The 25,082-nt window shown below is 38.1% G+C and overlaps 2 protein-coding genes across 4 annotated transcripts in view; one reads left to right on the plus strand and one right to left on the minus strand.

Annotated features, from left to right (window-relative positions):
- The window catches only part of LOC123868151 (pre-mRNA-splicing factor ATP-dependent RNA helicase PRP16), an 86,833-nt gene extending 84,954 nt beyond the window's left edge, over positions 1–1,879 (minus strand). The window contains exons 1-2 of the mRNA XM_045910535.1: positions 1,394–1,879; positions 398–721 (exon numbers count right to left, since the gene is read on the minus strand). Coding sequence (XP_045766491.1) covers positions 398–721; positions 1,394–1,725 — 656 coding nt within the window. The 5' untranslated portion in view covers positions 1,726–1,879. The remainder of the gene's footprint in view (positions 1–397; positions 722–1,393) is intronic.
- Positions 1,880–3,238: 1,359 nt separating this feature from the next.
- LOC123868152 (adenylate cyclase type 2-like) overlaps positions 3,239–25,082 on the plus strand; it is a 169,854-nt gene continuing 148,010 nt past the window's right edge. For 2 of the 3 annotated variants that reach the window (XM_045910536.1, XM_045910540.1), the window contains exons 1-2: positions 3,239–3,600; positions 10,306–10,341. In XM_045910536.1, the coding sequence (XP_045766492.1) occupies positions 3,552–3,600; positions 10,306–10,341 (85 nt within the window). In that variant the 5' untranslated portion in view covers positions 3,239–3,551. The remainder of the gene's footprint in view (positions 3,601–10,305; positions 10,342–25,082) is intronic. The other variant, XM_045910537.1, reaches the window with a different exon arrangement.

The following is a 25,082-nucleotide window of genomic DNA, read 5'->3' on the forward strand; positions in this document are numbered from 1 at the left end:
GGTGACGTGAGAGTGAGACGTGATGCCCTAAGGATGGATTTTTTTTGTGCTTCTTCTGGTGCCCCCTCAGACGTGATGCCCTAGGCAATTGCTTAATTTGTTTAAGGGTTAATCCGTCACTGTATATAAGTAATTCTGGGTCTTGAAGAAATAAGACACAGAAGAAACATTGGAAGTTAGAAGTCAGAAATCAGAATGGCCAAAAGACGGCTTAGTTAAGCATTTTAGCGGTCACTATTTCTTAAATATGGATTTTTCAAAAATATCTAAGAGATTTTTTAAAATTCGCCTCTGATAACCCGGTAGGTATCCTTTTTAAACAATGTATCACTCAAGGGGGTGAATCAAATATTTTTCATGTTTTTTCAAAGTTTTACGTAACATAATATTATCGTACCTTGGAGTTCTTGGTTCATCTTTAAATCTCGGTTCGTAATAACTCCTCCTAGAACTATCTCTATCAGTATCCCTATCTCTTTTGTCCTTATCCCTCCTTTCTGAATCCCTTCTTCTGTCCCTGTCACCCCTATCCCTGTCTCGACTGTCCCTGTCCCGACGAGTATCTCTGTCCTTCCTGTCATCACGTTTCTTGTCCTTGCTGCGATCACGTCGTTCATATGGGTGCCGGTAGAACAGGTCGTCACTGTCATTCTTGGAGCGAGTTTCTTTTTCCTCTTGAGTAGAGTAGTGGACACCTTTCTCTCTTGACTCTTTATCTTTCCTGAGAAGCAAAAGCAAAAGAAAACTGATGTTGGAAGGATGTTTCATATCCTAGCGGGTCAAATTAGAAACAAGGAGAATTGCTTTATATGTGTCAGTGGGATTTGGCTACACCCATCGATGTTGGCAATGTCTTGCAGTATGATAATGGAAAGTAGAAACAATTTCTTTTCTACTGAGAAAATATATTAAACTACTTTTATTGCTGAGTTTCACTCACTTGGTCACATGAATAAATATACCTACAGCAATGTACCCCTTTGACGGTACTCATCTCTTATGAAAGAGAGATAAAATGATAAAAGTTACATGTCAGAAAGAGAGAGTTTATTAAAGGGAATGTCTTTGCAGAGTGATCTTTTGGTATTTTTAAGTTTTAAGTATTCTTTTATACACAAAGAATTTTACATTCTACAAGCTACATAGAAGTGGAAGGAATGTAACCTTCTTGCCATATGAATGTGCACATTATTTTAAAACTTCACATATTTGCATAGCAATATCAATATGTTTCTTGGCTACTTATATCTAGCTAACACAAGCTTTTAATTTTTCACAGATAAATCAACACATTAACATAGTCAAACTTTTTAGAAAGTAACTTTATTATTCAGAATAACTTAAATGAACAAGGCTCATTTCTATCACTACCTAATTAATCACAAAAACTTACTTCTGTAAACGTTCTAACATCCTCTCCCGTGCTTCATCGGATAATCCACCGGTATAAGTTGGCGTTTCTTCATTATGTTTCCTATATTTTCTGTCTTTTCCCTCCAAAGGAATTTCTTTGTCATCAGAATCTTCACCATCATTTTCCTCATTTTGAAACGAAATTAGACGATTCTGCTTTCTCTTAGATGCTGCCAGCTTATCTAGACCGAGTAAAGAAGGCTTAGCGAATTGAAAATCAGGCGGTTTCTCCTTATTTTTGATAATTAAGCCGCAGGGAGCGTCAGATGAACTGCCTTCCAAACGATGCAGGTTTTCATCATTATCTTCCATTATAAACACGGGAAACCTCCCCTGAATGAAATTGTATCACCAGTATATACGTTTTTATGTTTTAAAATAGAACTTTTATACAATTTTAGCAATAAATCACAAATAAACAATATTTAACAAGTACTCAAGTGACATTTTGGTTTGGTGACGCTTGACTTTGACATATGACAATTAGATGACATTTACTTATCTGTTGAGCATGAAATCTTACGCTACGTTCAGAAATAATTAATCCACTAGTTTAAAGGTTTAAAATTTTCACCTTTTTAAAACAGTTTTTAGAATAACTAAATTATTCTTTAATAAAAAATATATAACTAGTTGATACATTTGTGTGCCTAGTTTGTGCCAATCTGAATAGGCTTCTAGTGTATCCTATATGAGTCCTACATTACCCCGCTTCCATTTTAGACTGTATCATCACTTACCTACCACCAGGTGAGATTGCAGTCGCGAAACGCAGGGAGCCACTGGCTTCAGGCGGCCGTGGCGTGGGAAGTCCCGACAAGAGACCTATGACAAGCTATGGAGTCTGACGTCTATCAGTTGATATTGATGATGGCTTATTATTAAATCCAGTGAAAGTTAAATCACGTTAAAAGCTTTAATAATAGTATGACCTTGACACCTTCCTTGACATTTATCAAGGAAACCGAGCTAAGTGCGAGAGCCACGGCGGAAATAAATCTGAAAAGCGTTAGCGATGCGAATACTATACCTACAAAGTATTTTTGGAGTTCCGTATCCAAAGGAACCTAAGTAAATGGACCTATTACGAAGCCTCCGCTGTTCATACGTCCAGCCCTGTCCTGTCTGTCTGTCGGCGAGCTGTATCTCATGAACCGTACATTTATCCATTGCCGCTACAACAACAAATAATAAAAATTTCAAAATGGCTAGCATGTAATTAAATTTTTTTAAAAGTGCATGCTCTATAATTACGATGGTAAGGAAACTTTCGTGAGTGAGTCCGACTCGCACTTGATCGGTTTTTTAAGGAAATCAAGTTTTGCCGTGGTAGCCTAGCGGTGATAGCCTGCTGGTTAATTTCGACTGCCTACTCGGGGGTCTAAGGTTCGACCTCTAACTTTTTTGCAAAATTATGTGAATAGGAAGAACTCGTTGTATAAAAGTGTTAGGGTCTATACCTAGTACCTACTGACTGGCTGCATTTGGACTGCAAAACTGCATTTTGATGCAGTTTTTTGCAACTGCGGGCAGACTACGCATTCTAACTGCCATTTTGTAGTAAGCTTGCAATCCAAATGCAATCCGTCTGTATATACTCGTACATACTACTCGTCGTAGCTTTCAGAATAAGAGTTATCATTTTAACCAAGCTTTAGCGCTCCCGCCATTCGTAAAATATTACTCGTAGGTAATTAACATCTTGATGTCTGTAATTAATCTCGTATAACATAACCGATAAATAACCACAAAATTAAAGACGATGTATATAAAAATCTTTTCAATTTTACTGAATAATAAAAATAGAACAGTTTGTGACTAACGCCGCCGGTATCAAGACGTGTGCCAACGTCTAGAAAAAAAACATCGTGTATTGGCGCGAAAGTTTTCACAGATAATAATATAATTAAAGTTTTTTTTTAATAACAGTGTAGTTTTTCAAGGGTTCTTTATAGTGTTCAGATCGTTAAGTTATTCTATTTTCGTGTGAATTTTTTAATTAATTATTCGTGAGTTTAACATGCATGTTAGCGGGAAGTAATGCGTGACAAGGTCAATTTAGGGGCAATTTATATTATAGTGTGATATAAAAATAGCGGTTGTTATATTCTTTCATTAGTGATAGTTTAGTGAGAGTTATGATGAAAATGGATGACATCGAGATCAGCATAGAAAATGACTTGCCAGGTCTGTACATAGAAAAAAGCTTAAGTAGGATAACATTTTCAGTGAGCATGAGTTGCATCTAATGACATGCGTAAAGACTCACCAGGCTGTATGTATGGTCACGACCTTTGCCTTCCTTGAGGGGGGTGAATTATACTACTACTGACATGCTTATAATATACCTTTTACTGATGTTCCTTTGCAAAAAAAGAGCTAACCCAAAAAAGTATTTTTTGGATATCACCAGATAACATGTATTATGAATTTGAAATGTGCAAAATATGCTACGTTAGCTCAAACTAAAGTTTTTGGTTCATGTCCATCCATCTATCATTATCATCATAATATCAACCTGCGGGCAACCACTGTTGAATACGCGTTCTCTAGCGACACTGCACCGCGTCCTCAGCTTTTCTCATCCATTCGCTTCCTGCCATCCCTTTTACTAATAGTCGTACCTACGTATCGTCAGTCCATCGTAAATACCGGAGGGCTCTCCTCTCCACGCTACACTTTCTAGCATGTAGCGCATGTAGCATACATTTTTAGAAACATCAGCTTTTCAAAATTCCCAAGTTTTCTGGCGAAAACTCAAAAACTATTTTTTGGGATAAGCCGCTTTATGGCCGCAAACGGCAGTTGATATACAAAGTGTTTTTAAAATTTTTTTTTTTTTTTTTTTGTAGTACGAAAATAAAACTATTGACTTCGTCTGTGTCGGTGGTAGCTGGCGGGCGTGATCTGCCTTTTGGAGTGTTTTTTTTTGTTAAAACTGACTGGAAAGCGCTCTAAGGGGGTGCCGTGCGTATGTCGGCGAGCGCCGGCACAGACGGGGTCCATACTTGTATAGTTTAACTAAGTTGTTACAAATAACTACAAACTTGACATTGGCTAATTTTTGTAAAGCCAGACGAGAGAGAAAAAAAAAATAAAACTAGAGTCGAGTTCTCTACATAAGTACTACTTAGACTTTAGAGCCAAGTGTATGTAATGCTTAATGCTTTTTTTCTGTACCTAGCTCTACACTTTTTCGAACAACATTTAAAAGTAGGTAACTGGGTACTTATTAAAACAAGTGTAAATTAAAAATTTTCAACACCCCCGACAAATCATTTTCAAATAAATAATTATGTATATCTAGGCAACGTCCATCTTGACAGCTTGACATTTTTCAATTGACACTTGAATATTATGATCCTAAGGGTTATCTAACCTTCTTTTCTACAAGAAAACTAGAAAATAGCTGATAACTTTTAAACGGCTGAACCAATTTTTTTGGATTATAGCTAAGAACACTCTCGATCAAGCCACCTTTCAAACAAAAAAAAGTAAATTAAAATCGGTTCATTCGTTTAGGCGCTACGATGCCACAGACAGATACACAGATACACAGATACACAGACACACAGATACACAGATACACAGATACACACGTCAAACTTATAACACCCCTCTTTTTGGGTCGGGGGTTAAAAAAAGCTAACACAGACAAAAACAAATACTTCCTTTTTACTCGAATGGCTACCATCTTGACCCAGCATGACGCAATTCGCGGGTGCAACGCCCGTTCATAATAGATAGGTACCTAATTAAATAATTACGAAAAATGTTTAACCGTGCGAACTAATTTTTTTTTATGACGATAATCATTTGAATAAAATAAGTTCCTACTGATTTAGGTAGGTTATCAATGAATTTAGGATCTGATATGCATGTTCAGATAAAATATGTACTAAACGTATCTTAAATCCAAGTATAATCAGGCACGAAGTTGAATAATATATTGAAAAATAATATATTTTTTCGAAATGGGAAAAAGAACAATGTTTCATGTGTGAATCGCATGTAACACTATTGCAGTTTTAATAGATAAAAGTCGCTAGTGTGCGCGTGGTCATACACGTATGAGTATGTAAGGTACCTACTTCAAAATTCTTCCATACATGAGTAGTACTAGTAAGGGGATATCCCTTACTAGTAGTAGTCCTTACTCTGTGCTGCTATAAGTACCTAGTACCTACCTATCTATTAATGACCATTGACCACAGAGTAAGCAAACGTGTCTTTACTCATGTACTAGCGACCACCCACGGATTCTATTCCGTGAGAATTTCGAAAAATTCGGCAATTTTTTTTAAACTATAGGACAAATCTGTGCAAAATTTTAGCCCACTAGGTTCAAGGGCTTGGGCTGGGCGATAATGATTCAGTCAGTGTCTCAGGACTTTTCTTTTCAAATACCTATGTGAATTATAATAAGTATTAAAAATATTAAATATAGTTCTCAGAAAGATGTGGGTTTATTTATTTTCCCTTTAGTTCACAATAGGTCAATCATTGTAACCGCGCACCATTTTGTAACAATTCATTGTACTTACTACTTATGCGTCGATGATTGTGTAACATTTCTAGGAATATCTAATCATTTTAATTAATCTTGATAGTAACTATAAACTTGCTCATGATACTCGAATGAACAACATGTACCTACCTATGAGCACAGAAAAACCATAATAATGTAAAGAGTGGATAATATTATAGTGGGTATCATCATCATCATCATCATAGTCGATCAATGGTCAATCATCAGAGTCCACTGTTGGACAAAGATCTCTTGTAGGGACTTCCACCCACACGCCACGACGTCTTGTTCTGCTTGAATCGAGCGGTTCCCTGCGACTTGTTTGATGTCGGATTTTCCAACCACCATTATACTCGTACCTACTTTGGCACCCCAACGTCTATGGGGTTTTCGAACATTGTGTCCTGCCCATAGTCACTTTAGCTTCTCAACACGCTCAGCTATGTCGGTTACTCGTCCTCTTACGGATCTCCTCATTTCTGACATTTTGATGACGTAGAGAAACAAACTCCAAGCATAGCTCTTCCCACGGTCCACTGAGTTTTCTTTTGGATTTAGATATTATTATGAGTATAATTAAGCAATTAATATTGGAATCATGATGATATACAGTTTTCCTTAATGAGTAAACTAAGCTGATTCCTATATCCATATTAATGAGCACGTATCTCACTAGGAGTTAGGAGACCGGCATCATTCTTAACCACTAGGATATCGCCGCATAACATTTTTTACATACAGACCTACGTGCGTCCTCGTAATCACACTAATATTATAAAGGCGAAAGTTTGTATGTGTGTGTGTGTGTGTGTGTGTGTGTATGTTTGTTACTCCTTCACGCAAAAACTACCGGACGGATTTGGCTGAAATTTGGAATGGAGATAGATAATATCCTGGATTAGCACATAGGCTACTTTTTATCCCGGAAAATCGAAGAGTTCCCACGGGATTTCGAAAAACCTAAATCCACGCGGGCGAAGTCGCGAGCATCGGCTAGTTACCTATAATTTCCCGTGTGATATAGGTACGGAGAGTAGCCACGCGTGGGCAAACGGCCAACATTGCCAATTATCCGCCGCGAAAATACACAAAATCTGTCGTCAAAGTGTTTTGAAGACGAAATTACACTACAGAGTTTGTCGACTTGTAAACAAACGAGTATAATATCCTACCTAATCCATACTAATATTATAAATGCGAAAGTGTGTCTGTCTGTCTGTCTGTCTGTCTGTCTGCTACGTTTTCACGGCCCAACCGCTGAACCGATTTGAATGAAATTTGGCACAGACATGGGATACATCCCGGGGAAGGACATAGGCTACTTTTTATCCCGGAAAATCAGAGAGTTCCCACGGGATTTAAAAAAAATCGAAATCCACGCGGGCGAAGCCGCGGGCATCCCCTAGTTTATAATAATTGCACTAAGAATAATGATACCCTCGATTTTGTTTGCGAGTGGTATGTGAAGAGCTCAGCGAGTAATGGGGAGAGCTATGCTTGGAGTTTCTCTAAGCTACATGATCAATCTATACTAATAAATAAAATTGGAGTGTCTGTCTGTAATTTCGAAATAACTACCGCATATTAAGGTCATATGGTTATTTGAACGATACTATAACTGAATCACACGTTTTTAAAATTTTTGTCTGTCTGTCTGTCTGTCTGTCTGTCTGTTTGAAAAGGCTAATCTTGGGAACGGCTGAACCGATTTTGACGGGATTTTCACAGACAAGTAGAGAATTGACCAGGGAGTAACATAGGCTACTTTTTTAACCGACTTTCAAAAAGGGAGTTGTGTTTTTCTTCCTATGTACACCAAAATCTCCGAGATTTCTGAACCGATTTGCGTCATTTCTTTTTTTATCGATAGAGGAACTTTGCGGCATTGTTTCACAAAAAATTTGGAGTCCAACTCCTCAATCCTGATGCTGCAGGGGATCTGACCAATCCACGCGGGCGAAGCTGCGGGCATCAGCTAGTCAGAAATAAGGAGATCCAAGACCAGGTCAGGTAGGAGACCCAGAGTAACCGACATGGCTCAGTGGGTTCCGAAGCTGAAGTGGAAAGTGAAGGAAAAAGCAGCGTTGGAAGACCCCCCACTAGACTTCGGCGGGGAGGGGCAATGCACGCACAACAGAGAACCAGTGCAGAGAGAAGAAAGAAAGAAGACCTCCATTAAGTGGACAGACGTCAGACGACCTCAAATGAGTCGCAAGGAGCCGCTGAATTTAGGCGGCGCGCGGCGCGAGATCGTGTCGTGTGAAAGTCCGACAGACAGACAGACAGACAGACATACTTTCGCATTTATGATATTTTAAAAATGTAGCCTTTTGTGTTGTCTGTTGTGTTATGCAAAACCTATAAATTGAGGTTTGAAAACGTTCACACTTAACTACTAATTAATATATTTGCCCTGCGGTGTGGTCCGTTTGAACATACACTAAGCCTCCCAATAAATAGTTCGCTTCGTCAATCCTTTCTTGTATGCCGAAAATCTTACTCGTACCTTCTTATTGAAAGGAATTTCGTTATATTGGAAATTCCTGAAGCCTCTACAATTCACATACTTACTCTAACTACTTATTTGAACCAATTGATGAAAGATTAAAGTAGCTTTAGGTACATATTCATATTATTATTATCACAGCGACTTCAATTTGGCAAACGGCCTATTTTGTATCGGCGCGGCGATTTGATACATTACTTGTGATTTAACGAAAAGCAATATGTTTTTTAGGGTTGCGTACCCGAAGGGACCCTATTACTAAGCCTCAGCTGTCCGTCCGTCAGTCCGTCCGACCGTCTGTCTGTCAGCAGACTGTATCTCGTGAACCGTAATAGGTAGAGAGTTGAAATTTTCACAGAAAGTACCTATATTTCTATTGCCGCTATAACAAGAAATAATAATTTTAAAAGGAAATATAAAAAAAAACAAGGGGTTTGTATTAATTAATTAACGCCATACACATTTGGAATCCTCACTGACTGTTTCATTAAAGTCCAGCCAAAGCCTTTGGACCTAGAATACTGAAATTTTTCACAGACGTTACTTTTATATATTTATATTTATAATGGTAGACAAGGAACAAGGCTGGATATTCGGAATTCCCAAGGGGTCGGAAATAAAGTTTCATCGAGCGAAGCCACGGACGGTCGCTAGCCTAAAATGTAATAATTTTAAAACGCAAAAATACAATTTAGTTAAAATGAACATGACGCAAACCCATAAAGTCTTAAACCCACATAATATTATGTTGGGTTAAGAAATTTTTTTATTATGTAGAAAATGACGTGTTTATTACCGGTTAGACGACAAATTGGCCGACAATTTTATAGGGGTCTACGCAAGGTTTTACGTAGATTTTACGAAGACGCGGATATCATCTCTAGTTCATTATAGTACATATTACTGTATAGTACATACAATGAATAGCTTTCAATATGCAGCACCCATCCTCTCACTACTAAAGCAGCAGGAAAAGCAAGCAATACACACCACCAACACAAAACTTCTAAGCAGAACACACTCAACGTAAGTTCTATTCCGACACCGGATCATTTTCAGATGTAGACTCTACAATGCTCAATCATGCAATCTACTTTAATTTTTAATTTTGTTGTACCTTGCATGCCAACTTGGATTAGTACAGCTGGACCAATATTTTATTATGTATTTACACCTGTATGTACCTGTATCAGCAAATGAAGAAAATTTTTATTTTAATTTTTAAGTTGAAATGCACATTTGTTTTTATGCCGTAAAGGTAAGTTATGCCTGTGAGCAATAAATAATGCTTATCGTTTTTATTCAGTTTGTTTCCTGCTTAATCGAGCAGATAATCTTGAACAATAGACAACTACTGACTTGATGAGTCTAACCTTGATCATCAGTTATGTAACAGCGTAAAGCTTCATTTTAGTCTAAAATTTTACATGGCATAATATTGACCTTTATCTCCAACAAGTAAAGGCCTCCTCAATCGGAGGGTCGGGGATTCGCTCCCGAGCACACATCTCTGACTTTTCGGAGTTATCGGATGACGATTTGTCTGTTGAGAGCCTTCGGCCGCGGCTAGTGACCGGCAAACCCATGTTTGCCGGTCATCAAACACCATCTCGGTGCGATGCCGTGTAGATACCAAAAGGGCTAAAAACTGCCATATCTACCCCTCCCAGCTTAGCCCGCTTCCATCTTAAACTGCATCATAACTTACCAGCAGGTGAGATGGCAGTCCGCACTTGGCTAGCTTTTGGTGGGGTATGGTCGAAGCCCGTCTTATTCTGAGAGGAAACCCGTGCTAGATACTTGGCCAGCGATGGGTTGAGACTTGAAAATGAGATGATGATGATATTTTTTTATTCAGATACAAGCCAGCCCTTGACTGCAATCTCACCTGGTGGTAAGTGATGATGCAGTCTAAAATGGAAACGGGCTAACCTAGAAGTGTTCATTAAATCCATACTCCTTTAGTTTCTACACGGCATCGCACCGGAACTCTAAATCGCTTGGCGGCACGGCTTTGCCGGTAGGGTGGTAACTAGCCACGGCCGAAGCCTTCCACCAGATCAAACCAAAAACCCTTGCCGGAAATCGCTTCCGGGACCTCCCACTAATAAGACCACAGCGCTTACCACTGCGCCAGGGAGGCCGTCAAAAATGATATTGTCGCATGCTCTTCCTCCAGCATAAAACAGCCTTTATGCAAGCTTGCACTCGATTCCCACGTGGCTGCGAAGCGACAAATTTTGTTCCCCTTAGAAATTGCCGCTTGTTAGACCGTTTGAGCAGAATCCTGAACTGAATGGTCTACCAATTGTGTGGTTAACAAGCAACAAGTTATTACTCATTTTGATGCGCTACGTTGTTGAGGGGCTCTGAGATATCATGTTACTATGGGCGCGATGAAGCTTTTTAGGGTCACGTACCTCAAAAAGAAAAAAATGAACCCTCTTTGTTGTCTGTCTGTCTGTCCGTCTAGCAAGAAAACTAGAATACTTCCCATTGACCTAGAATCAAGAAATTTGGCAGGTAGGTAGGGAAGTTCCCCTCTAGGTTTTGATTCCCTTGACTATTCTTAACAGACAGACAGACTATTAGGGTTCCTTCTTTCTCTGGAAATACGGAACCCTAAAAAGAACAGGTGCACGATAAATAAATTCACCCCAAATTACATACAACGTCAGACGAAAAAGTGTGATAGGGAATACATTTTAGAGAGAGCTTTGAAGTGCGATCACAAACTCTCCAGAACATCAAAGAGCAAAGTTGACACGTTCAGCACACGGCTCGTGTATACGTCTACGGGATGCTTGGATTATACGCAAACGTCTGGCATCGGACGGATTTAGTTTGCGACTTTACATAGGTGCATGCGTACTTTTCATTTAGAAACTTCCATTTTTTTGCCTATGATGACCCCAAAAACATAGTCCCTAATTATTATTATGGGCCTCATACGGAAGTCTAGAGTCACTCTTATTTATTTACTAGCTGATGCCCGCAGCTTCGCCCGCGTGGATTGGTCAGATCCCCTGCAGCATCAGGATTGAGGAGTTGGACTCCAATTTTTTTATGAAACAATGTCGCAAAGTTCCTCCTCCTTCTCAAATTAAAAAAGAAATGACGCAAATCGGTTCAGAAATCTCGGAGATTTCGGTGTACATAGGTAGAAAAACACAACTCCCTTTTTGAAAGTCGGTTAAAAAAGTAGCCTATGTTACTCCCTGATCAATTCTACTTGTCTGTGAAAATCCCGTCAAAATCGGTTCAGCCGTTCCCAAGATTAGCCTTTTCAAACAGACAGACAGACAGACAGACAGACAAAAATTTTAAAAACGTGTGATTCAGTTATAGTATCGTTCAAATAACCATATGACCTTAATATGCGGTAGTTATTTCGAAATTACAGACAGACACTCCAATTTTATTTTTAGTATAGATATAATAGATATTAAAAGAATTTATTTATGTTATTATTTTATACAGCACTTTTCAAAATAACCGACTTCAAAGCCACTAAAAAGTAAAAACACTTTGTTTCCACACGTAATTGAAGTCGGGTGAATATAAAAAGAAACTAGAAAAAGACGCGTGACGCTCGCCCGACTCCAACTTACGTCTAGACTAGAAACAAACATTATTTTTTTAAACTTTTGTTATTGCTTTTGAAGTTGGATTTTTGCCTTTAGCCTTTAAGCCCTTACTAAGAAAGAAAGCTGTGAGTTTTCCGGGTATCATATCACGTAAAGGACGAGGAAATTAGCAGCGTGAGCATCCAGTACCTAACCGTATTTGACGAGCGGAAATTCGTCCATTACCAGACTTATGAAACTTTGTTTACACACGGATGGTTAAAAGCGCGAAATTTTTGCTTGTATTTTTGGATGTTTCTAAGTCACCTGACTGTACGTAAGGATGCTACGTAGCTACTTGCATGAGCAGTTAGATTTTAAATACTTAAGAAAAATAATCGTATTTTAAAAATTACAAGAGTATTTCTGGAAATTGTTAAACCAGTCCCCCGCTACCCTGCGTCATAGATCAAACAGATTCAGTGCATGCGACCGTAAAATTGACATTGGTCGGAAGAAAATCGATCAGTTACCAGATTTATAAACCTTTGTCCATAAGCAAGAAACGTGAGTTTTAAGCTCTTGGAAGTTTCTAAGTCATCTGACTGTACGTACGGATGCGGACGGACAGTTACACACGAACTTCTTGATCGGTTCAGATTTAGGTCGCGACCATAACCTTGGCATTGGACGGAAATCGGTCAGTTACCAGATTAATCAACCATTTTTACCCGACTGCGACAAAGCCAAAATGAAGGGTTATGATTTTAGCAGTCTATGTATGTATGTATGCATGTATGTATGTTTGTATCCAGTTTATGTGTGTTCCACCGTAGCGTCTAAACTACTGGGCTGATTTTGATGAATGAGGTGTCAATTGATTCGTGCTAAAGGTCCGGGTGACATAGGCTACATTTTATACGAAAAAAATTGACCTAACGGATGTTACATCAAAAAAAGTAGGGGTCTCCCAAATTTTTTTTTGCCATTGTATCCAGTGGGATGTCAAATGAAAGAGGGGAACATTCTAAGTTCATAAATGTAAATGTACTACAACATTAAAATATACCAAACGACAGAAAAACAATTTTACTCTAATATTTCAGCGTTTATTAACGATCGCAGTCGGGTTTTAGTTTTCAACTTTATCTTGTCAAGCAAGAGTATTGAGTTTTATCGTGGTATTTGGAAGTTTCTAAGCTATCGTACTGTTCTGTCCTCATACTAGATCCGGCCGTCAGACGCGGTCAGACAGATGGTCGGTACGTCTGGACAGATTTAGTTCGCGACCGTAAACTTGACATTTGGTCGAGAGGAAATCGATCAATTACTAGATTTATGAGCCTTCATTCATGATCAACGACCGGCAATCAGTATTAAGTTTTATATTGGTGGAGAGTGAGTTTATTGCTGCCATTTTCTGTTGCTATTCGGAGATAGAAATCATTCGAAGATAGAATTCAGACATCGTGTTCAAATCAGAAATGAGGAGATCCGTACCAGAGTAACTGACATAGTTCAACGGGTCACTGAAGCTGAAGTGGTCATGGACAGCGAACATAGTTAGAAAACAGGATAAACGCTAGGTAAGCTCAGCCTTGGGACGCGTACAGACGTTATCAAGCGAGTCGCGGGAGCCGCTGGATTCAGGCGGCGCGTGTGGAAATCCCTAAAAGAATCTATGTCCAGCAGTGGACATTTATCGGTTGATAATGACGAGTATAAAGCCATTAGGCTATTCTCATACATGCTTTGATAATATACGGCCGTCGGACGCGGTCAGACAGATGCTTGGTACGTCTGGACAGATTTAGTTCGCGACTGTAAACTTGACATTGGTCGAGAGGAAATCGGTCAGTTACTAATTGTGAACCTTCATTTATGAGCGACGACCGGCAATCAGCATTGACTTTTATATTGGCGGGGAACGAGGTTTATTGTTGCCATTTTCTATTTCTGTTCGAAGATCAAAATCATTCGAAGATCGAATGCAGAGATCGTCATCAATTAATCAGAAATGAGGAGATCCGTAGGAGAACCAGAGTAACCGACATAGCTCAACGGGTTTCGAAGCTGAAGTAGCAATACAGAGGGCACTATAGTTAGAAAAAAACGATAGACGTTGGAGTCCCAGGGTGCTAGGAAAACACAGCCTTGGGATACCCGCTACTAGGTGGACAAACGACATCTAGCGAAACTAATGATGAATATAAATAAATAAATAAATAAAAGGTTATAATATCAAAGCCATTACACTATTGTGCAACATGTGTGCAACATGTGTGTGACATGGGCTACATTTTATACGAAAAAAATTGACCTAACGGATGTTACATCAAAAAAAGTAGGGGTCTCCCAAATTTTTTTTTTTGCTATTGTATCGAGTAGGATGTCAAATGAAAGAGGGGAACATTCTAAGTTCATAAATGTAAATGTACTACAACATTAAAATATACCAAACGACAGAAAAACAATTTTACTCTAATATTTCAGCGTTTATTAACGATCGCAGTCGGGTTTTAGTTTTCAACTTTATCTTGTCAAGCAAGAGTATTGATTTTATCGTGGTATTTGGAAGTTTCTAAGCAATTGTACTGTTCTGTCTTCATACTAGATGGGACCGTCAGACGCGGTCAGACAGATGCTTGGTACGTCTGGACAGATTTAGTTCGCGACCGTAAACTTGACATTGGTCGAGAGGAAATCGATCAATTACTAGATTTATGAGCCTTCATTCATGATCAACGACCGGCAATCAGTATTGAGCTTTATATTGGCGAAGAGTGAGTTTATTGCTGCCATTTTCTGTTGCTATTCGGAGATAGAAATCATTCGAAGATCGAATGCAGAGATCGTCTGCAAATCAGAAATGAGGAGATTCGTAGGAGAACCAGAGTAACCGACATAGCTCAACGGGGCACTGAAGCTGAAGTTGAGGGTTGCTGCCATTTTTTGTTGCTATTCGAAGATAGAAAAATTCAACATGGAGGGACAGTCGTATTTTTTTAGCTATTACTTGTTTGCATTGCTTCATTGCTGAGGTTCGTTACCCCTTTCCATCATTCTCATAATGGTAGGGGTTTTTGTGATAATAATGCAGTGGACACTCAGAGATCTTTTCGCTAGGTGCGGTTTCGACACTATTTAACGACTAATTTGACTTCGCTCGAGTATAATTTTTTAAAAACGTCGAAGGGTGGAATTTCAATAAATCCTGAAACTGTTTTTTTTTTTAATTTTTAATTTGAGTTTTTTGTAGGCATGGTGCATCTAGCTGTCATCTAAAGCTGTTAAAGATGTTAAATAGGTACTTCACTAAGATGGAAAAAAAAAATTCCTAAAGCGTATAATTTTTCCATCTCGGTGACATTACAAATGCTACATCGGAGTGTGAGTTACACAGGAGTTACAGAAATAACATTTCGAATTTAATCGGGATATGACATTTGGCAGGTGGCCAGGTAACGCCACGGTAACAGATTGCTGTTCAGTTAAGTAGTTATTATAAACTTTATTATTTATCAGTAAGCTTGCAAATAAATATAAGGTTTATTATTTAATTATCACTTTACTTTTTCTTTTTCTTTAGCTTCTCGCTGAAATGTATATCACTATACTGTATAACACTATACGAGGTCCATATGACCTTGTCCCCGCGTTTTCCCTTTTCTTTACCTTCTCGTTGAAATTTGTAAGATGTGCATACTATATAACACTATACGAGGTCCATATGACCTTGTCCCCGTGACTTAAGGGCGCGCTTACATTTAAACCAAAAAATGCTAGTTTTCGAGCTCCATAAATTCCATATTAACTCCATAATTCGATGCTATAAAAATTCATTTTTTCTCTAAACATGCGGAACTCTATAAATTAAGTTGGAACCCTCGTAGCTTTAGTTTTAAGTAAGGTAATTAATTATCACCACTATATCGTACAAGTTTAACAATTTCGACCATCAAAAGGAGTACAATTGTACCTACTTTGAATAAATGATTTTGACTTTGACTTTGACTTTAAGTCTGATATCATCGGCTCGCCCCAACCGAACATCAACCAGGGATCATCCCAGTGTATGTATTTACGCTTTCAGTCATATATTATATCAACTCGGAAATATAATATTATTTCCCACACGATTCTGTATAAGAGCTAACGTAGACGTCCCATTTTTATACAATTGCCATAAAAACTGAGTGTATTATTTTCAGAGTGTATGTATGTATGTGAGTTTCTTTACTCCTAAAATACCTGAACACATTGGGATGTATGGGGTATCGTTATAGTCCTTACATTATCCTGAATAGGTCTCGGACTGTAGTACCTAATTCAATGATGTGATTTGTGATTTGTGAAAATTATCTGAGGTGATTTTATCCATCCACTTTGCATGATGACATGAATTACCTCGTGCAAATAAGTTTGCATGACAAAGCCTAAGCCTATTGCTATTGCAATTTGGATGATAATGCATTTTGGTTTTCATACAGCTTCGACACATAGTTTTCGACCACCGATTAGCTATTTATCGGACGTCTGTGATAGGATAGATGTAAATCTATACTAATAAATAAAATTGGAGTGTCTGTCTGTAATATCGAAATAACTACCGCATATTAAGGTCATATGGTTATTTGAACGATACTATAACTGAATTACACGTTTTTAAAATTTTTGTCTGTCTGTCTGTCTGTCTGTCTGTCTGTTTGAAAAGGCTAATCTTCGGAACGGCTGCATCGATTTTGACGGGATTTTCACAGACAAGTAGAGAATTGACCAGGGAGTAACATAGGCTACTTTTTTAACCGACTTTCAAAAAGAGAGTTGTGTTTTTCTACCAATGTACACCGAAATCTCCGACATTTCTGAACCGATTTGCGTCATTTCTTTTTTAATCGATAGAAGAACTATGCGACATTGTTTCATAAAAAATTTGGATTCCAACTCCTCAATCCTGATGCTGCAGGGGATCTGACCAATCCACGCGGGCGAAGCTGCGGGCATCAGCTAGTCGTCAATATATTATTTCCCACACGATCCTGGTAATAGCGACGTATGATATGATTTATTTAGATCCGTATATTGCCTCCTTCACGGTCCAATTACGTTTTAATTTGCCGGCGTAATTGTACCGACTGTATCTACTAAGTAGCTTCACGTGACTCTGCAATTATAACAAGAGTTAGAGATTTTTTTTTTGTATAAAGAATATTAGCCATGCTAGTCATAACTCCCCTTTCCCCTCCAATTAAGCCTAAAGCATGTGGCCAGGAGTGGGTACGACAATAGTGCAACGGGTGGGGTTTGAACCGCCGACCTTTCGGAATTCAGTTATAGCTCTCGATAGCTCAACGGTTGAGGAGCGGCCTCAACCGTTGAGCTATCGAGGCTAAATTAATTAATTATTTATATTATTACCCATCATGATCATCATCATCATGATCAATCCATCGCCGACTCACTACGGAGCACGGGTCTCCTCTCAAGTGAGAAGGGTTTTGGCCGTAGTCATCCACGCTGGCCAAGTGTGGATTAGCAGACTTCACACTCCTTTGAATACATTGGAGAACTCTCAGTCATGATTGAAGTTAAAAAACGCATGTATAACTTTCAAACGTGGTAGATGCTTTTGACGATTCAAAAGAACTTGTAAAAGTCTAATTGAATAAAAATATTTTGAATTTGAATTTGAAACATTCTAGTAATTTCAAATATTATAATACAATTTTAAAAAAAATTATAGTAAAGCTTTTCTTTAAGATTTATTTATTAAGTTTCTCATCGATAAAATTAGATAACTTTATCCAATTTCATATGTACAATTTACTAAGACACTGTACTTATATGTAACTGCTGAAAAAACTGACTTAAAAAAATATATGAACATCAAAACTCCGGCTATGTTCACGATAACTCCGGTTTTACAAACGAATCTGTAATGTTTCGAACCTCCGGAGTTACGCCAAAACCGGAATTCTAGAGTTCTAAGCCCTAACCCATTGCTAGCCCATTACTGATAGCCACAAGTCTTTGTTTATCCATCCCAGCAACATGTGATTCGTTTAGCATCCACAACTCGAAAACAGGTCAAGCGACGAATGAACGGTGTTGTGTTGAGCCTGCAGTGGTTGTGACGTCACAACAGATACAATAAACAAAACAACAATGTGACGTGTTCTAGGGTTGTTAGGGTAAGGAAAATTATTCAGTAATTCTAGTAGGCTTTTCCTAAATAGTTTTTCATTTTTAGAGTTCCGTACCTCAAAAGGTAAACAGGAACTGCTATAGGATCACTTTGTTGTCTGTCTATCTGTCCTGTTCCTGTTGAGTGAAAAAGAAATCATGAAAAGCAGGTAGATAGGTATTGTAGCACAAGTAAAGGAAAAACCCGAAAACCGTGAATTTGTGGTTACATCAGAAAATAAAATAAAATGAAATCGGTAGTTAGGTAGGTATATATAGATGAATGGAGCTATGGAGTGATCGCCTTCATCGGTGTGACGTTACAATAAACTGAACATACAATAGGTAAAGGAGGCTATTGTTGTGAACTGATAATGTGTGATGCACTTTATGTGGTTGAACCAGGGTTGTGAGCATATCTATACTAATATTATAAAGAGGAAACCTTTGTATTTTTGTATGTTTGTATTGAATAGGCTCAAAAACTACTGGACCGATTTCAAAATTTCTTTTACCATTACTTAGAGGGATTCTTCCGAATCCGTATAGGCTATATTTTATCCCGGAAAATAGAAAAAATAAATGTCCACCCGTGCGAAGCCGGGGCGGGTCGCTAGTCCATTATAAAATTCTATACTTACAACCGACTTCAATAACCACAAACACTAACAAGTGTAAATTAAAAATTTATACACCCCCGACAAATGAAGGTTACAGTAAATAGAAAAGAGCTGGTAACTTTCAAACGGCCGAACTGATTTTCTTGGATTACAGCTATAAGAACACTCTCGATCAAGACCATTCATCAGATCTTTACCTTTATATGGGACCACCTGTAAAATATACCCTTTCAAACAAAAAAAAATCAAAAACGGTCCGGCGTCTTTGAGTAATCGGGGAACATTTACATAAAAAAAAAAGATTCCGACGAATTGAGAACCTCCTTCTTTTTTGAAGTCGGTTAGAAATAAATAGTCTTGGAATACGAAATACTCTACCTAACATTTTACTAACTCATTTTTTCTGAACTTTTGACGTGACAACGTCTTATAACTCGATAGAGCCGGCTGCACGCACGAAAAAACATGACTCATGCGGCGTTACCTCGCTCTGAGGCGTTCCATGTAAGGCTTGAAGTGCAAGCAAGAGCGCGGAACGAGCGACAAAGACGCACAATCGGCCTTTGTTGTCACGTTCAACTATCGTCAGTAAACCGACTTTACAGACAACCAATTTTTTTTTATTCCGATACAAAATACGAAATCTCGTAGAAATCGGTGCCCTACTGATACCTTTCGATCAACATAACTTCTACATTTGGTCTCGCGTGTAATGCTTATGAATCCCGTTTCGTTTGCATAGCAGCAGCATTTACGCCCATTACCCGACAACTGACTCGACATTCATATTCAAGCATATTCAAGCTACAAAACGCGTCATCAAACAATTTCACGCGGCGTTACAGCCAAACTGCCGAACGGTAGCCGGTTATGACTGTACGATGATACTTGGAGAAGCAATAATTTAGCCGTATAACAGCTATATCATGCTGTTACACAATAACCTATATTATTCATTTAAAAGACTATCCCTTGGATACAATCACACCTGCTGGCAAGTGACGAGGCAGCCTAACGTGGAGTGCGCCTGCCTAGAAGATGCCTATTGACTCTTGATTTGAAAATAGAAAACTGGAGGCGAAGGGCACACCGTATTCTAGCTAACTGAACTGGGGTAGGAATTAGTATTGGCATATTCTGTGGTATTGGCTGCACAGCTCTTTTTAGCACAACCGAAGCAGGTAACGAATGAATCACACTAATATTATAAAGGCGAAAGTTTGTATGTGTGTGTGTGTGTGTGTGTGTGTGTATGTTTGTTACTCCTTCACGCAAAAACTACTGGACGGATTAGGCTGAAATTTAGAATGGAGATAGATTATACCCTGGATTAGCACATAGGCTACTTTTTATCCCGGAAAATCAAAGAGTTCCCACGGGAATTTTAAAAAACCTACATTCACGCGAACGAAGTCGCGGGCATCAGCTAGTGAATGAAATAAAATGAATACGAACAGGCTCAGCATTCATACCGAATATCGTAAGCGAAGCGAGCACGTTTCTTGCAAACTTTGTAGGCTTTTGTAAGATGTTTTGTTACGAATTGCGATTTATCAACTTATTTCCAGTCGAGTTGCAGTTACCAAAAAACTTATTAGTTTCCGTGGGATGGCCCTTACTATTTACCGCGGCCAGGTGGTCTCCGAAAACTGAGTGACATATTTATTTTTTCCAAGCGAACCGGTAACATCACAGACAAAAGATATTTAACAACGTTAAATCATACGATGTACAGTGAAGTAAAATATAACTGTCTAGTCTCTGTATTGTCCAAAAGCCTATGGAGACTTTAAAATTGCTCTAACCATAGATACCAGAGTTAGCATATAACATACAGAGAGTCGACGCAGTCGTCTAGACAGAGCAATCGTGTGCAGTGCGGGACAAAGGAGCGACCCAAACTAGCCCACATATAGTCACATAGTGATTAAAAGATCCCAAAAAAAAACCAGAATAAAAAATTGGTTGTCTGTAAAGTCGGTTTACTGACGATAGTTGAACGTGACAACAAAGGCCGATTGTGCTTCTTTGTCGCTCGTTCCGCGCTCTCGCTTGCATTTCAAGCCTTACATGGAACGCCTCAGAGCGAGGTAACGCCGCATGAGTCATGTTTTTTCGTGCGTGCAGCCGGCTTTATCGAATTATAAGACGTTGTGCGGTCTACTAGAAGCCTAGATTAGTAGTCAGTGTAAAAACTAGTCTACTATTTATAATGTTATACAAGTGTAAATTAAAAATTTATAACACTCCCGGCAAGTGAAGGTTACAGTAACTAGAAGAGCTAATAACTTTCAAACGACTGAACCGATTTTCTTGGATTCCACCTTTCAAACAAAAAAAAAACTAAATTAAAATCAGTTCATTAGTTTAGGAGCTACGATGCCACCGACAGATACACAGATACACACGTCAAACTTATAACACCCCTCTTTTTGGGTCGGGGGTTAAAAAGATGTTAGTTTGTACTTTGTACGTAGGGGGTTAATCTTCTTCTTTTTTTTTACCGATTTCAAAAAGGAGGTTCCCAATTCGTCGACATCTTTATTTTTTAATGCACTTATAGATACGAACTACTTATGATTTACATTTATAAACTGCACAGCAGTTTGACGGCGAGTTAGCGTCAGAGTTAGGATTATACCACGCCCTTATCTATAGGTAATACTTACTACGAGTAAGATACCTATACAGGGTGTTTACCATGCTACTTTGATCTGATAAATACAATGCTGAAGTAAAATGACGAAATAAAATTATAATAAAATAATGAAATATATTATAAAAAAAAAAATATGTCAAAGTTTTCATGGCCCTAACGTGCCCTAACTCACTGAGATCGTTGGCCATCTTTAGATAGGCCAAGGCCAACGATCTCAGTGAGTTAGGGCACGTTAGGGCCATGAAAACTTTGACATAATTTTTTTTTAATAATATATTTCATTATTTTATTATAATTTTATTTCGTCATTTTACTTCAGCATTGTATTTATCAGATCAAAGTAGTATGGGTACGTGTCGTCATTATATACTAATTACCAAACACCCTGTATAAGATATAATAAGATACTTCACTGGATAGTTGGATACATACTACATTAGGTATCAGTTCTATCCTACAGGTTATAAATTATATATCACGCGGGCAAAAGCTCGTGAATTATTAAAACAAACACTATCCAGATGAGCTTTACAAGATGAAAGAACGTGCAGCAAAATGTTTAGATCAAACCATTATAAAACTGCATCGGGGCAAGTTTCGTTTATTGCTTTAACGGTTATAAAATATGAAATATTTTTGATGTCTGCACTATCTGGGAAATTTAGCAAAACTTTGGATAGTTACCTATCCCATAGAGTTAGCAGCTAGAAGTCGCTAGCAATAGCTAGTATCACACTAATATTATAAAGGCGAAAGTTTGTATGTGTGTGTGTGTGTGTGTGTGTGTGTGTGTATGTTTGTTACTCCTTCACGCAAAAACTACTAAACGGATTTGGCTGAAATTTAGAATGGAGATAGATAATATCATGGATTAGCACATAGGCTACTTTTTATCCCGGAAAATCAAAGAGTTCCCACGGGATTTCAGAAAACCTAAATCCACGCGGGCGAAGTCGCGGGCATCGGCTAGTTATTTATATAAAGTATTATTATAAGTAATTATATAAATAAAATATTGAAACAAATATACCAAATAATACAGAATTATAACATGGTAACAGTCAAGCAGGGCACATTTACGACAGCAAAATATTTTACTTTCAAATAAATATTCTTTACGCCCGACTTTTATTCAGCTATTTATCATAACAATATAGTCATAGAAAATGATAACGGATAAGTTTTCCACTTAAGCTCCAGTTTCCTAAAATAGCGTTGCCATAACATAAAGGTGCCTTTATGGTTACGTAACTGTAACATCATCCATTTTTATTAGACCCAGACAAAGGGAAGTTCTTTTAAATATGCCTACCTAATACATTAGTTTTTGAAATCACCAATTTTTTTGTAAATCTATACTAATAAATAAAATTGGAGTGTCTGTCTGTAATTTCGAAATAACTACCGCATATTAAGGTCATATGGTTATTTGAACGATACTATAACTGAATCACACGTTTTTAAAATTTTTGTCTGTCTGTCTGTCTGTCTGTCTGTCTGTCTGTTTGAAAAGGCTAATCTTGGGAACGGCTGAACCGATTTTGACGGGATTTTCACAGACAAGTAGAGAATTGACCAGGGAGTAACATAGGCTACTTTTTTAACCGACTTTCAAAAAGGGAGTTGTGTTTTTCTACCTATGTACACTGAAATCTCCGAGATTTCTGAACCGATTTGCGTCATTTCTTTTTTAATCGATAGAGGAACTTTGCGACATTGTTTCATAAAAAATTTGGAGTCCAACTCCTCAATCCTGATGCTGCAGGGGATCTGACCAATCCACGCGGGCGAAGCTGCGGGCATCAGCTAGTACATCATAAAGGAGATCATTCTAGCTCCATACATTTTTGGGCCTTTTCTGAAAGTGCCGGCCAACGAAAAAAAATGGTACGGATCGTTAGAACTAGCCATTTGGAGTAATAGTTAATATGGCAGAAAAGTTGTAGGATTGCTCTGAACCAAGTTATACAAGGTCGAAGATTCGTCATTTTCATACATTTTATTGATTTCTAAAAGTGCTGGGAAACATAAAATAATGTTAGATATTGCTAGAACTAATAATTTGAAGCAATTTTCATTACGACCCGAAGGCTGTGGGGCCATTATATGTCGTGTTATACAAGTTATACAAAAAATTAATATACTTTGTATAATTAATTGCAACCGATTTTATGATTTTGTTACTGTTCTGATTATTTTATACGAATTTGAATACACGTACAATTATTTTGACTCCCACGAAGTGCTGGATCAGCTGCAATGTGGACAAAATTCGTTTATACATACCTGGATTGTATGCGGCCTTGTAATACTAGGTGATCTCATCCAGCCATCTCCCAAACTTCTGCCACTGGGATATCTCCGGCGAGCTCTGTGATGAATGCACCATTTGGTTATAAGTAATGTTCACCATAGTAACTACGGGCTTGCTTCAGTCGATAGCTGCCCAAAGCAACCTGCGTCGATTCTTCTGTGAATCTAGGAAAGTCATTGAACGGAGGATGTTGGCTTCCATAGCCTGGAAATGAGCTCTCCTTCTATTATAATTACATATTGTTTGTGATAACAAGTTCTGCTGAACTGTTTTGCTCACTGGCCGTTCATGGATTACGTCAAGAAAATCACGTGCATGCACGTTGTTGTCTATCAGAACATGATAGCCGTTCAGCAATGCTGACAAAATCCTGAAATAATCGATCATGTTACTTAATGTCCGGTTACAAATCCTGAATAACGCTGAGTAAACAAAAATCTCTTCCAAAGCGGTCGTTAATCATTTACATTATCCAGCAGCAAATGGTAAAAAGTCTAGATTTATTGGCTTCGTCAGTAGTTAGCTGGGTTTTTACTGATGTTTGTTACTGGCATTTGTGCCACATAACCGCACACCTCAAGAAAGAAAGATTATCTCAAGATTGTTTATGGTATCTCTAAAACCATGGACTAAGATAAAAATCCAGTAAAAATCTTCTATATCATTTAAAATCTACGCATTGTAAGTTGCTGCAGCGTGTAGATTATTGTTCCATCGCAACAAATATAAAGGCTTTTAGTGGTTTCGGAACTTGTGGTTAGGATATGATTTTCACTGAAAAAAGTAATTAGTGCTTTTCTGAAGATATATGTACATGCCTGTATCTGTCTGTACATGCCCTTTATAGATAGCCTTTCTTTCTTGAGGCATGCGGTTATGTGACACAAATGCTAGAAACAAAACATTTAAATGAAACCCAGCTAATTACTGACCAAACCAATAAATCTAAGCTTGTTACCATTTGCCGCTGGATGGTGGAAGTGATGAACAATTGCTTTAAAAGAGATTTTCGTTTGCTCAGGATTGATCAGAGTGACCGGGCATTAAGTAACGTGATCGATTATTTCAGGATCGCGGTAACATCGCTAAACAGCTATCATGTTCTGATAGACAATAACGTATACTACAGACGTGATTTCCTTGACAAAATCCATGAACTGGTCAATGCGCAAAACAGTTAAGCAGAACTTGTTATCACACACAATAATTATAATAGAAGAAGAGCATTTCCAGGCTATGGAAGCCGACATCCTCCGTTCAATGACTTTCCTAGATTCACAGAAGAATCGACGC

Source organism: Maniola jurtina, chromosome 9 (assembly GCF_905333055.1).
Source record: "Maniola jurtina chromosome 9, ilManJurt1.1, whole genome shotgun sequence".
Lineage (NCBI taxonomy): Eukaryota > Metazoa > Arthropoda > Insecta > Lepidoptera > Nymphalidae > Maniola > Maniola jurtina.